Consider the following 14,349-nt stretch of genomic DNA (forward strand, 5'->3'; position numbering starts at 1 on the left):
ATGACTGCTTTCATGGGCTGCTATTCACTTATCAAATGATTGAAATGTAATCTTCAATTGCAAAGATTCCATTTAAAATTGAACCTCATCCACCTTTCGTTGAATGAGCCGCAGGACCACTCGATACTTTTACGGGATAATAGAGACTGGGAAAGTGTACTCCTGCGATTCTTTGTTTTTAACCCTCTTGCCGCTCCGTAGTTGTAGTTTCAAACCCGCCTTTCTAACCGGGGAGTTCTCGATGGGGTAGGTGGGCTCGAAGCTTGAGTAGCCATGGCGACGCTGCGGTGGTGGCTGAGCGCGATCCTGGTGATGCTCCCGTTGAGCGCGGGACGCGGCTTCTTTCTCCCCTTGCGCGACCCACAGAGCTGCACTGGGGCCCAGTACTTCGACATCGCCAGCTTAGACTGCAAACCTTGTGGGGAGTTCCAGAAGCAAAGCGCTCAGGGTGAGTCTACCTGAAGGTTCAGCCTGATGGAGGGTGGAGCTTTTTAAAAGGTTCGTTCAGAAATTGCATTGAATTCAGTGGACCTTCTTGAACACAAGTGAATGTAGAATTGCGTGTACATTTATTTCCCCGAAAGAGCAGATGACTAATAGTGGTGCTTGATCACCTAGTATCTTTTGGTCATTGTGTAATTAATGGGCAGATCAGGAAGATGCTGCTCCTTGTCATTGGATCACCTCCAGTAAGCAAGATGGTGAAATTGCTTCAAAATGTGTATATTAACAAGCAAATGATTTGTTTCTTAATAAAAGGACAACCCACCCACCCCCCCCCATAATAGGAACATCAAGCCTAATTCTCCAGTTCTTGTTTCATGCTGAGGGTGCGTGAATAAATAGAAGCAGTCAACAGGTGCCATATATTTTGCTGGAGCAAGATCTTTTGTGATGATGATGATGATGATGATGATGATGATGATGATGATGATGATGATTGTTATTTATAAAACAGTGATACCCATTGTCATCAGGGCACTTGGTACCATGTCCAAGAATTTTATAAAACACATCAAGAAATTGCAGCTTCCTGCAACAACACCAGTAGAAGTGCAAAACACTGTGCTACTTGGAGCATTGTACATCTTAAGAAAGTACCTGGTTGATACCTAGGACGGTGGCAGCAACCTGTATCAACCATTAGCACCAGTCAATGGTATTTGTGATACTTTTTTGAATGTTCAGTTGACTGAGTTTCATGTTTAATGAATAAAGTAAATAATAATAACAACAACAACCACCTTTATTGTCATTGTACATCATATATACAACAAAATTGGTTTAGCCTCTACTGGTAACAGAAAATACAAGACAACATGAATAATATAGAGAATAATCCTTATACAAGTAATTGGGAAGAAGAAGAAAAAACTAGTCATACGTTTCCATATGTCCATGGAATGATTGTGATTGTACAGTCATTCTCTGTCCAGACAGAGAAATACTAAATGCTGGGGTTATTGAGCAAATGCCAACTATTATGCCATTCAGAGTCTGAAATTGTGGTAATACACAAAGAAGAATGAGAACTAAGTGAAAGTTTCATTATCTATTTAGAACCATCTTGACTCACTTTCTGGATAGTGGCCGGGTAACTTTATTTAACTCTGGAGATTGCAGATGGGTGGGTGGAAACATTACATGTATATATTTGCATTCACACATTCTTACATTTAAGTCCTATCCTCCATTAATCTTGAGCATTATATTTGGAAGAAAAAGGAAAGCAACTTCTCCCAATTGCTATTAAACTGTAGATTCCTTCTATGGGAAATAAATGTGGCATCTGGGTAGAAGGGAAGAAACTTTATCCCCTTTTCATCTATTGATTCATCTCAATATCAATGGATTCCCACTAGTAGTTAAGAACATTTCAAAATCTGACACTTTCAGTTCTCTCTGAATTTTTGGGATTGCTTCTTTTTTCAGGTTTGACTCTTGTATTGGAACCTGCTATAGAATACTTACTGTCAAACCAATATGCTATCAGGAAAAATGAAGATTACTTTAGAAAAATGATTGCTATTTATTTCTTTAATTTATATAGTCATCCACCTCTTAATTGCTTCTCTGAGCAATGAACATAAAATATTTAAAACCAATGAAAACAGAAATAATAAACATAAAAAAGGGTGCATTGGACAGAGAAAGACTTTTAGAGAGTCTTTCAAATGCAGATAATCCTCAACCTATGACCACAACTGAGCCAAACAATTAAGTTGCTTAGCAACTGTGTTTTGTCCCATTTTACGACATTTCTTGTCAGTTGTTAAGTGAATCATTGCAGTTGTTAAGTGATAACACGGTTGTTAAGTGGCTTCCGCATTGACTTTGCTTGTTAGAAGGATCGCAAAAGCTTATCATATGACCCTGGGGCACTGCAACCATTATAAATATGAACCAATTGCCAAGCATCCAATTTTTGATCACATGACCAGGGGGATACTACAACGATCATAGATGTGAAAAATGGTCATAAGTCAATTTTTTCATTGCTGTTGTAACTTTAAACAGTCACTAAATGTGAGTCAAGGACTACGTGTAATTGACATATCTTATTGGCCTGGAATACTAGTAAGCTATCATCATAATTTTTGCTCATATTTTTCCAGAATACATTGTTAACCAGAAAATCCAGCATAACTGTTGTAAGGTTCCTTAAAAACCTTTGAAGGCAACATAGAGAAATTTAAGAGATCTCTTTCAGTCATATCCTTATTAAAGCAAATATTTTAATTTGAAGCAGTTAACACAACAAGATATTGTGTATTTTTCAGGTACATCATGTGATTGTCTTCCAGGATTCAAAAAAGTTTTTGATAAAGATGGAATATCTATTATGTGTGAAAAATGTCCAGAAACCATGGTAAAATCAACCTAAATATTTTTGTTAGAAAAAGTAGGTAGAATAATTTTGTTTTTCCTACGTTACAAGCTTTAAAGTGAGTTTTAAATAAGTTTAATCTTTTATGTAGAATGGAGTTACTCAAGACGGATGGGACTGCATTATTTGTCCTAGTGGCTTAACTATAGAAGGAAAATGTATATGCGCTAATAATGAGATTCTAGGTAAGAATTTTATAAAGTTATTTTATGATTATTTGTTTATTTTTCCAGCAAATTTATGTAGAAAGATATATGTGAGGTACATTTTAACATTTTAGTTCAGTGAACAGATGAAAAATTGTGAAGTTTTATTTATTCCAAGAACAAAAGGGATATAATTATATATTTCCAATTTGGATTTTAAAAATAAAACCATGCATGTTTTTTTCAGATCCACTATTCCAAATAATAACTGAATGTAATTTTTTATGACTATTTTCTTCTTTGCTAAAATAAAACATCTCATTTGGAAATCACTGATAGTTTTACAGCAAAGCAAACCTGCTGTGTTACACAAGCTGTCAGTGTCTTTGACTGAATGGTTTTCAGGATCTTTTTCTAAGCTCTTATTTTCCCAAATTGAAAATAAAATCTGTTCTCTGAAAATATGTTCTTCCTCTGAATTTATACTCTTGCAGCAAGTTAGATTATGATATCATTTTTCTCTTTCACTTCCATATTTGCACAAAGTTAATTTTTCATTATTCAGGGTAATTCCTGGAAAGATCATGACTGACATCTCCAAATTGGGAGTCGTATATCAACTGCATTTTCTGGATTTGCTATTTTTCAAAAATTTTAAAAATACATTTTAAACATACATTGTATTCATACATTACCCATTATATTTAAGTATAATATGTTATCTATAGTAATATTATTACTAATATTCTTGTACTTTTTTAAGTGGAAAGAAATATTAATGGTTCACTACTGAAAGCTGCATTATGTGTTCAGTGTGATGGAAAGGAAGAGTCGTTTTCAATTGCAAATGTATTAAATAACATGTAAGTATATTATTTACATAAGATGTATATTGAATTAGGAAACAACATTGGCTTTTCTTATTTATTCTCATTAAATTTGCAAAATTGAAATAAAACTGATGTTTGCCAAATGTAAATTCAACCCTATTTGCAGGCTGACTTTTCAACATTGATTTAAGTCTAGTGCAGTACATAGCTTTGCCATGATACTGGGAGATACTGTATATTCATGTTGCTTATTAACCCAAGAACCATTATAACCTTTATTTAAGATGATGTAATGTTAAACTCTATGTACATTCTCCACATTTCATTTTTTGTAGGTGCAAAAGATGTCAACCAACATTCATCAGTATTAACAAGTCATGTAGCTGTTCTGAGCCAAACATTTTAGTAAGTATAACAAACAGCAGATAATAAAAACAGCTGCTTTCAATGTTCTTGTTTCAATGTTCAATGGGAACCAAAGAGGGGTATACATTTAATAAGTAATCATAGTTCATTGTATTGAATATTGAGGCTTGTTCACATAAGCTGCATTCGTTTATTTTTCACCGCTTCTCCCAGAATCATGTGGAGGAACCATTTATCTTTCAGGTCCAGCCCATTTGTATTGCAGCAACTCTACTGCAGCTTCCCCCCATATGGAGTATATGACACTCCCAATTTGTTGGAGTTTTGGCAGGACTGTGGTGGAAGGGATGGGAGTTAGGTTTTGCATGCCTAAATCTGAATTAGGCTGCTGTACTAAATTTAGATATCAGTGGAATGTTCACTAAAGTGAGACATGCATCTCCTCCAAAACTCCTTCCTCATGCTGCTTTGAATGGGAGATAGGATAGGACACTCATATAAATGGTGAATTACTGAAATTCAAGCGGCTGTCTGTCTGAGCTGCATCTATTATTGGATCTTCAATGTAAAAGAAACGTTCTTATTTTTAGAAGGGCTTCTCTAGGATAAGACCTCTACCTTTAAAATATATATGTTCATGACAAGATTTATTTATTTTCAATTTCAGACAGGAGGTTTATGTTTCACAAACACCGGAAATTTCCCTCCAAAGGGAATTACAACTGTTCGATTTGGAAAACTAGTAAGTTATAGTCACATTTTTATACAATTTACAAAAGCATTGGAGTCAGGACATAAAAGAATTGTCGATTTTAAGCTCCTACAATTGCATAAATACATTATTTTTACCCGCAGCATATTAAAAAAGCTAAGTTTAATATGAACGACAGTCACAAAAGTCAAAAGAAGCTACTTGACCATGTAATCCAATTTAGTGCAGAAATCTTTGTCAAAACATCAGTGTCAGATATCTTTCCAACCTCCATTTGAATGCATCTAGGGAATGAAAATCCACCAATAGATTTGATTTTACTAATGAATTTTCTTATGTAAGAAACCCGATACTGTAAATTCCTATGATGTTCATTCAGAATTTGTCTTTATAAATCTGTATCCAAAGTCTTGTTGGGCTTCCAGGTATTTGAAAAGCACTATTAAATTTAATTTTGGTGACCATCAAGTGTTGCTGATTCTTTGAAGGAAAAAGTCACGAGAGTGTAATCTTTTGCTTATATCTGGAACTGACTCATGAGCAGATGTTTGTAGAATTATAGTAAGATACCTTTAACATGCATGCAAATTCATTAGAGAAGTCAGTGATGCTAGGAATGGTTAGCGGAACAAGAAGAAAGGGCACACAAAGAATATGCTGGCTTGATCAGCATGTAAAACTGATACAAAGATGAACAGCCAACAACTGAAAGAAGCTGCTCTTGACAGGGCATCAGGGGAGCAATGGCCTATACAGTCACCAAGAGTCGGACATGACTAAATAGTTAAAACAACAACAAACCTGTAACAATTTGAACTATTCCATTTCTAGGGCATCACATTAAGATCAGAATGGTTTTATACACATCTTCAAGCATCAGCAGCTGCTTGCTGGGTATGTATTAAATTAATTTTCTCTTTGAACAAAATTATTGGTAAGTATTTCTAATCCATGTATACTTTATACAGTTCTTAAGTTATAGTAGCAGTTGGGACCAGAATTTCCATCTCTAATCAACGCAGTCCTTAAGTGAAATGTCACATCCCAGCATCCCTGTGATCATGTGATCACAATCTGAGCCCTTTACAAGAGGCTCACACTTAGGACCAGTTACAATGCCCTGTAATCTTATGATAGCCATTTGCAACTTTCCATGCCAGTTTCCCCAGAATGTCAGTGGGGAAGCCAGCAGGAATGGGCACAAGTTGCTGAGCTAAGTCACCTTCACCCATGCACCCTCCCTCAGAGCCCTTGAGCTCACATTGTGCTGGCCACTCACACATCCTCTGTACCCTCCATGCCTGCCTTGCACCCTCATGCACACCCCCAAACCTTGTGGCACCTCTTGTTCACCCTCTCCAAATCTCTTCACATCTCTCTTCCATTGACATGCAGCCCCTTCTACCCTACCCTACCCTGTAGCAACCTCTTACCTGCATGCTAACTTAATTACAAGCCACCTGGAACTTTCCGCTAGCTTCCCCACTGACGGTTGTGAGAAACTCACCTAACAACCACTGAATTCAGTTGATGGTTTCAGCACCCTGAGGTGACATGGCCAATTGCAGCAACTGGGATGACAGGGATTGCCATCAATAACAATGCAGTCACATTGCTTTACAGCCACATTGCTTAGCGACAGAAATTCTGTTATCGGTTGGATTGTAAGTCAGGGACTAACTGTATGGAACATAATGTTATAAAACAGCCCATTTGTTTTCTTTAATTCACAGAAGAAAATGTTACTTTCTTTTTAAACCTTTTATATAATTTACACTCTATTCATAATTGTTGGCTTATTTTCTTTCAGTTATATTCCAATCTTACATCTTGCCAAGCCTTGGGAAATATGTGTGTAATGAACATGAACAGTTTGAGCTCTGCCACTCCTGATGCATGTGGTTTGTTTCAATATGTGTTTGCAAACACGGTTGGACTTGGTACTGTTCATTCAATATCATTTTGGTAGGTTGTCTTTGTCAGTCATCCCTTTGAATTGTACTCTATATGCTTTTGTCACAGGTAGGTTGCAGTAAACACTGAATAATTGTTTGCAGGAGAGAGTCTCTTCCATGGCTATTCTATGGGGACCAACCAGGCTTAGCATCCCAGGTTCTTGATGGAACAGAGTTTCCTACTAGCTTCACTTTTAAAGAAAAAGATGAGGTAGGTTCCCTGCAGTAAAAACTCTTTTTTTCTCAATGTAGACTTGTCTCTGATGTCGTTTTGTAATGCTTAATTTAATCAAGGGGACTACTTTAATGTATCAGTTCATTTCTTGATGATATGTCATTTATTGTAGTATAAACCAGTGGTTTCCAGTCCCTGGTTTGTGGACCGGCACCGGTCTACGGCATGCCAGAAATCAGGCTGCACAAATGAACCCCATCCACATGATGCAGGCAACACACAAAACCATGCCCCCCTCCAGTCCAAGGGAAAACCTCTCTACACGGAACCAGTCCCTGGTGCCCAAAAGGTTGCGGGCCGCTGGTATAGACTACTTTTGAATATGCACCTTAAAAATAGAACATAAAATTTTTTTTTACAGTTTTTTACAGTTATATTGGAGCTCTTCATATAAGTTGAAATGACCTAGATATTTTTATTTTCAGGTATTCATTATTTGAAGGAGAAATAAGAACCTATGCTGGGTCAAAACAGCATATTTATTAGGATTTAATTTTACATATACTAATATCATTTACTTCACAGATGTTTATAAGTTTTATTGTTGAATTTAGACTTTTTTTCTTGGAAACATTTTAGGGAAGAGGAAGAATTTTCAAGCGTACATATGATAGGCACACATTAATTGATAATAATATATATGCACATTATACAATATGAATAATCATGCATTTAATTAAGATCTAAAAGTTAATATATCCCCATGTTATCTATTTTGCTGGGAGAGTTCTATCTTATAGCTGCAGGTCTACGTTGGTAAGTTGTGACACTTCTTTATATTAAAATTATGGCCATTACTCCTTTTCATATTTTTAGAATAAGGGAGTAACGTTTGCCTCTCCATGATAATGTTTCCATATGGTAAGTAAGTGGAGTGGTAGGGATTTATATTTAGTACTTAATTCTTATGATAGCTTTTCTTATACAGTTGTAAATCATAACATGAAATATTAATAACATTCTGATTTTCTTTTTGATCTTGTGTAAAGGATGTGCCTAAAATGCAATAATCTACATCTTGAAAGCACCTTTTTTTTTTACAGGATGTAAAATTAAATTTTATTGCAGCTTCATACGATGCAATGGGAAATTTTCTGAAATGGCAACATTTAGAAGATGGTCTTTTACAGGTAAGGGAAAAGCACATCACCTTGTATTAATTTGAGTTAGGAATATCGGATCAGATTTAGTCAAACCTTTCTATTGAAATCTAGTAGAACGAATTTGTCATGGTTAAAAAAAAAAGGCCTTGAATGAATTTAAACAAGGCTAGATGTAATGTTACGTAAGTGAACTTCCGTTTGCTTTCCTTCTCCCATCACCACGCCTGCATATTTCTGAGAGTTCACGAGTCTTCCCAAGCAGATAGAGGGATGTCCAAGAAGTAGGTTGGGGAAGAATCGGTTTTAGTCTATTCTAGTCCCAGAAGTAGTTCCATGGAGACAATGACATTATTGCTACATTTCTAATTATGAATCCACATGTTTGCATTTTGAGTCCCATCAGCATAGACTCAAAATATGAAGTGTGTGTAGCTTTCTGAAATCATTGGTAGGAAACTGTACAGGTAGTTCTCAACCTATGACTACAAATGGGACCAGAACATCTGTCACTCAGTTGTCATTAAGCAAGTTGCATCTGATTTTATGATTTTTTTTGCTGTGGTCATTAAACCAAACACATTATTGTTAAGTGAATTTGGCTTTCCCCATTGGCTTTGCTTGTTAGCAGCCCCCTGAGAAGGCTGCAAATGGTCCGTGACCCCAGGGTGCTAAAACCATCCTAAATATATACCTGTTGCCAATCCTTGAATTTTCACTCGAATTCTCCTTGAATTTCCTCGAATTTTCTAGCATGACTACAGGAATGCTGTTATGGTAAGAGGTGTGAGAACCGGTCATAAGTCACTTTTTTTCAGCACTGTCATAAGGTTAAACAGTCATTAAACAAATGGTTTTAAATTGAGGATTACCTATAATGGTATGTGGAAATGACCTTGGGAGACAAGAGGAAGAGCTGCAGAGTGTACACGAATCATGTAAGAATCATGTAAAAGGTATCCCAGAACTCAGAAGGTGCATGGCATAGGAAGCAATTCAGAAGGGATCCTTCGTAATTTTCCAGAGAGGAAAAAGGAGAGGAAAAGAAAAATTCCTTCAAACTGTTAATGAAATTTTACAATAAAGATAACTTTATACAATAGTAGAGTTGGAAGGGACCTTGGAGGTCTTCTAGTCCAATCCCCTGCCTAGGCAGGGAACCCTATACCATTCCAGACTTAGTTGGACCTAATTATCCATGGTCTCATTCTTTAACATTAATTACGCTTGATAAAAAAAAAGGACATCAGAACTTATGGACATATTATCAATTTTACTAGAAAGTGATTTCCATGTATAAAGAAACCTAAACCTGGGGTCCACTAATTTAATCAAGGACACTATTAATGTTTATTTATCTCAATTACTTGTAAGTTATTATCCTATTTTACATCCCTATATACAAGGCAACTTGTAGGTTGGGCTGGAAAAAGAAGTGCAATCTAAGGACGCTACCAGATACTTCTATCCTCCATCCTGTATTCACATTTGTACAAACAGTCCAGTCCTGTTCCAGAAACACTCTCAAGAAGCTTTGGAATCAATACAATAAAATATCAGAGTTGGAAGGGACCTTGGAGGTCTTCTAGTCCAACCCCCTGCCTAGACAGGAAACCCTATACCGTTCCAGACAAATGGCTATCCAACATCTTCTTAAAGACTTCCAGTATTGGGGCATTCACAACTTCTGGAGGCAAGCTGTTCCACTGATTAATTGTTCTAACTGTCAGGAAATTTCTCCTCAGTACTAAGTTGCTTCTCTCCTTGATTAGTTTCCACCCATTGCTTCCACCCATTGCTTTGATATCCGTGGTGCAATTAGTGCTCAATTTACAAGCTTAACGGCCATTCAAGTTTACGGTGAACCCCACAAAAGGTAGTTATGACCCAAACACACAGTTCTGACAGCCACACACATTCAATCATGTAACTGCATTTGGGAGCTTGGCAACCGGCCTACATTTAAGGTTTGCTTGTTTATTTCCAGTTTCCAGCAAAAAAAATCCCCATAGCAAATAATCTGTTCGCTTTGCAATCCGGTATCTCTTTAACGGCCATTGGAAAAAAAGGTCATAAAATTGGGAGCAGTCCCATGATGATCCTGTTGATTGCTATCATGACTTGTCACAGGCTCAATTATGGTCATAAATCAAAGATTACCAGTAGTGCTTCATATCAATTAAAAATCCAAAGTGATAAGGACTGCATTTTGTCTTCATGTAAGCATAACTCCTCTACGTTTTTTAAAAAAAGGAATAAATGTAACATTTGTTTAAAAACCTGAGCATATTATAATGAAGAATGCTAAATATTTTCTTTTAAAAAAACAGCTTTGTCCAGACACATTAATTAGGCTGAACGCTGCTTATAAGTTTGGAACAACCTACCAACAAAAGGTAAGCATAGTTTTATTTTGTTTTCAAGATTCATAACATAGACATTAATTAAGGCTAGAGAAGAAAATAATATCCAATTGTTGTGCTGTTTTTATGTAAAATTCCATGCTCTCACATGGACTGACGGAAATAAGATCTTTCTGGATTGTCACACTATTAACACAATTGAAAATAGTCTGGTAGTTTACATTTGGAGATCACATAATTTTAACTAAGAAGCGGTAATATACTGCATATTTTGCAGTTCAGAATTTGGTGGTGTTATTCGTTTTTTAAGCCATGCCTGAATTCCAAATATATTAGAATAAAAGGGCTTTTTAGAATCCGCAAGGCATGAAAAATCAGTACTACCTGAAAGTGCACTCAAAAATACCATCAGCAATTCATTCAGTGTTAAATTTGAGGGTTGTCCTGTTGATTTTTTAAAATTAAAATTATCTTAAACAGAAATAAGTAATGATTGTGGAAGTATAAAGCATAGTATAAAGATACTGAAGTAATACTTAGAGAAAAAAAGAGGGAGGAGAATAAAAGATGGTAGCTGCTTGAATGCTTTTCCTTATAGACATTTTTTCTATTTTTAAAATTATTAATATTCATTGCAATCATATTAAATTTATTTTGAATTTTTACTTTAATCCTCATGTCAGTGTAAAACTTACCCAACACAAATAACAACATTCTTTTTTTAAAAAAAAAAGTATTAATATAGACATGTTAACATTACCCTGCTATGTATGCAATTGTATTATTCTATGCCTTTCTCCTTTTCTTTGTTTTATTTTTCTTCATATTTTACTTAACTATGAAATACTGAAATGCTTAACATACCGAAACAGGAACATCACTATTCTAAACCTACTAATTTTTTTTAACTATCACATTTTTAAATATTTAAGATATTTAACTCAGTGAAAATGTTAATGATTCTGTTCTACAGCTCATTAGATGGAGCATTAAACATAAAAATGTATCATAATGCTATTATATAAATCATACCTGAATTGCTATGAACAGTTGTATTTGCAGTATCTCAGTAGCATTACTGTAGCATTAGAAACAGTGCAGAAACAAAGACTACCTTTCCCAATGGATAAATCTTCCCAAGAGTAGGTTGAAGGAGACTTGGGGGAACCCCTTTGTTGAAGTTTTGCAAATTATCAAGGGTTCCTTGATTACAAAAATAAGGTGTCCTTAGTGCTCTCGGAGCTTGGTTGTTTTCTTGCAGATGTTTCAATACCCAGACTAGGTAACATCTTCAGTGCATGATAATAAAACATCTGCAAGAAAACAACCAAGCTCACCATCATTTCAACCCCAAGCTATAAATATTCTCTGACGATAGAAAAAAAAAAACTTTGATCAAATGTGCCCTGTTTCCCCGAAAATAAGACCTCCCCGGATAATAAGCCCAATCGGTCTATTGAGCACATGCGCTAAAATAATCCCTCCACCGAAAATAAGCCCTCCCCCAAAAATATTGCAACACAGCAGCAGCCATGAGGTGACCACGCTTGCCGCCTCCTGTACCTCAAAAATAATATGACCTCCCCAAAAATAAGGCCAAGTGCTTTATGTGTGAAAAGAAAATAAGACCGTGTCTTATTTTGGGGGAAACAGGGTGATATTGTGAGTGTAAAGAGGGTGAGGCTGTTGTCATCTATCCACTGTTTATGACAGAAAAGCACCTTGTTAGCAAATTGACTGTACACCCTGAATTTTCCCATACGGAAAAGTTACACAGCTTGGCCATTCTTCATTTACTGGAAAAACATGAGGGACATAATTAAGGCCCTGAACTCTAAGTAAAAAGTCTGCCTTTTCTCTCTTTCTCATAACATTGGTATGTATTTAAGGTCATTGGAGGAAGTTTCAAAATAGGCAGAAAAGGGGACTTCTTTCTACAGGGAGTCAGGCTGCGGAATGCAAGATGGCTCTTGGTAATTGAGTCCATCTTATCAAAATAAGCCCAATTGATTGAGAATAAAGTTCTCAATAACTTTTGGACACAGATTGCTTCTAAATTGCCAAGTACTAGAAATAATGAAAGGGAAGCTGTTACTCTCATGTCCTACTCAATGTGCCCAACAAACTCTGCCTGGGCACTTTGTAGTTGTATATAGACTTTTGAAGTCGTTTGTATTATCTCTTTGTTCTGTCATTCTGTTTGCTTCAAAATAATATGGTACATGTTTTAAGGGGAAAGCTTTTTCCTTAAAATGTTTTCCATTTTTGAGTTGTCGGATGTTAGTAGAAAAAAACACATTGCACATTCATTTGCTCTTTTGATAGTGTACAATTTCAGTTGCCAAAATTTTAAAGGATTATGCTGAACCAGTGTTCTATGATATATTCCTCAAATATCATGATGAAGAAGATGGACAGCAATACCTTTGGGCTGTGCCAGTGTTAAATGTGAATCTTAAGTATAATGAAATATTTGTGAACCAAGGTAAGAATATTCTGTTGATTTATCGCAGTGATTCAATAGATAAAAAGTAGGTGTAATAAATGTATGATTTCATTGTCTTGTTGTTCAAAATTATTTCTACTATTTATCAGTAACTCGGCACTCTAAACCTCATTCGTACACAATGGCCTCATTTGAATTAAACACAAAGCCCTAATTTGGTATTGTGAACAAGAATGAGGCTTAAATCTCCCTATTCCTTCTCTTTTCAGGCAGATCTCTCAATAGGAGGATAAAAGTGGTAATTCAGTTTTCAGTTAACTGAAGCTTTATACTTACGCCATGATTAATTTAACAAAGTTATTGAAAAAGCTAGTTTGTAAATGACTGTTTGAAATTGAGTTGCTTTCAGTAAACTATAAGGCCAGCCACAGTTTATCTGGGTTTGGACATAAATTTAACTATGGTTAATTAAAATCAGAATCATAAATGCAATCTTAGGGCAGCAATGCTAGGGGAGAAGGAAAAGTAGTATACATGTGCTCCTGAACTAATTTCAGTTGTTATTTTAGTTTTAAAAGTAAACATATTAAAATATATTTAATAATGTGGAACAACTAAAAATTATTCAACATGATTTATATAATTGTTATCATTGTTCTATATTAGTGATAAATAATGCAAGTTTCCTTATTTTTCCTTCTCTTTCAGTAATTATTTAAACGTTTTTTTGTCTAAAGTTGTAATTTTGCATGTTTTTCAAAGGCAGTAATGTGAATAACTGGTTTTTGACACGGCGTATATTATTGGTGGATACCTTAAGTGGCCGAGAAAGTGACTTAGAAAGCCAGCCAAAAGTAATCCGAATTGCCAGTAAAATAGCAATAAGGTAAGGCTATATAAAGTTTGAATAGGTTGCTGCCCAGTTGTAAATTTCCAAATTCAATTTTGAATTTTCTTTGATCCAACATACTAGTTTGCTGTGAGGAAAAAAAAAACTGCACAAAAATAAGATGGCCCATTGCCCTCCAACCATCAAAACCCCCACATATCTGTTCAAATGGGAGCTCTGTTGAATTCATTGGAATTTATCCTGCTTTTTCTACATAAAGTGTGATCATAGATTAAAAATGTTCCATCACATGCTGACAATAACATCCTCAATTCTAACAAATATGTTACCTATACATACAATATGAGCCTAAATGAAAATTTCAGGAAATCATTATGGCGAATTTTACTCTTGAAGAGGGAACTTGCTACCTTAAACAGTGAAATGATAAGTAGCTTTAAAAATGCTATGATTCATATT

The 14,349-nt window shown here is 35.5% G+C and overlaps 1 protein-coding gene across 2 annotated transcripts in view; it reads left to right on the forward strand.

The window, feature by feature from the left end:
- The window catches only part of TMEM67 (transmembrane protein 67), a 35,191-nt gene continuing 20,842 nt past the window's right edge, over window positions 1–14,349 (forward strand). The window contains exons 1-13 of one of the 2 annotated variants that reach the window (XM_081951934.1): window positions 1–448; window positions 2,781–2,869; window positions 2,979–3,072; window positions 3,797–3,896; window positions 4,199–4,268; window positions 4,897–4,971; window positions 5,773–5,835; window positions 6,752–6,906; window positions 6,999–7,107; window positions 8,175–8,261; window positions 10,562–10,627; window positions 12,920–13,079; window positions 13,803–13,926. In XM_081951934.1, coding sequence (XP_081808060.1) covers window positions 274–448; window positions 2,781–2,869; window positions 2,979–3,072; window positions 3,797–3,896; window positions 4,199–4,268; window positions 4,897–4,971; window positions 5,773–5,835; window positions 6,752–6,906; window positions 6,999–7,107; window positions 8,175–8,261; window positions 10,562–10,627; window positions 12,920–13,079; window positions 13,803–13,926 — 1,367 coding nt within the window. In that variant the 5' untranslated portion in view covers window positions 1–273. The remainder of the gene's footprint in view (window positions 449–2,780; window positions 2,870–2,978; window positions 3,073–3,796; window positions 3,897–4,198; window positions 4,269–4,896; window positions 4,972–5,772; window positions 5,836–6,751; window positions 6,907–6,998; window positions 7,108–8,174; window positions 8,262–10,561; window positions 10,628–12,919; window positions 13,080–13,802; window positions 13,927–14,349) is intronic. The other variant, XM_081951933.1, reaches the window with a different exon arrangement.

This window comes from Natrix helvetica, assembly GCF_964273705.1.
Source record: "Natrix helvetica genome assembly, chromosome: 4".
NCBI classification, from domain to species: Eukaryota; Metazoa; Chordata; class Lepidosauria; order Squamata; family Natricidae; genus Natrix; species Natrix helvetica.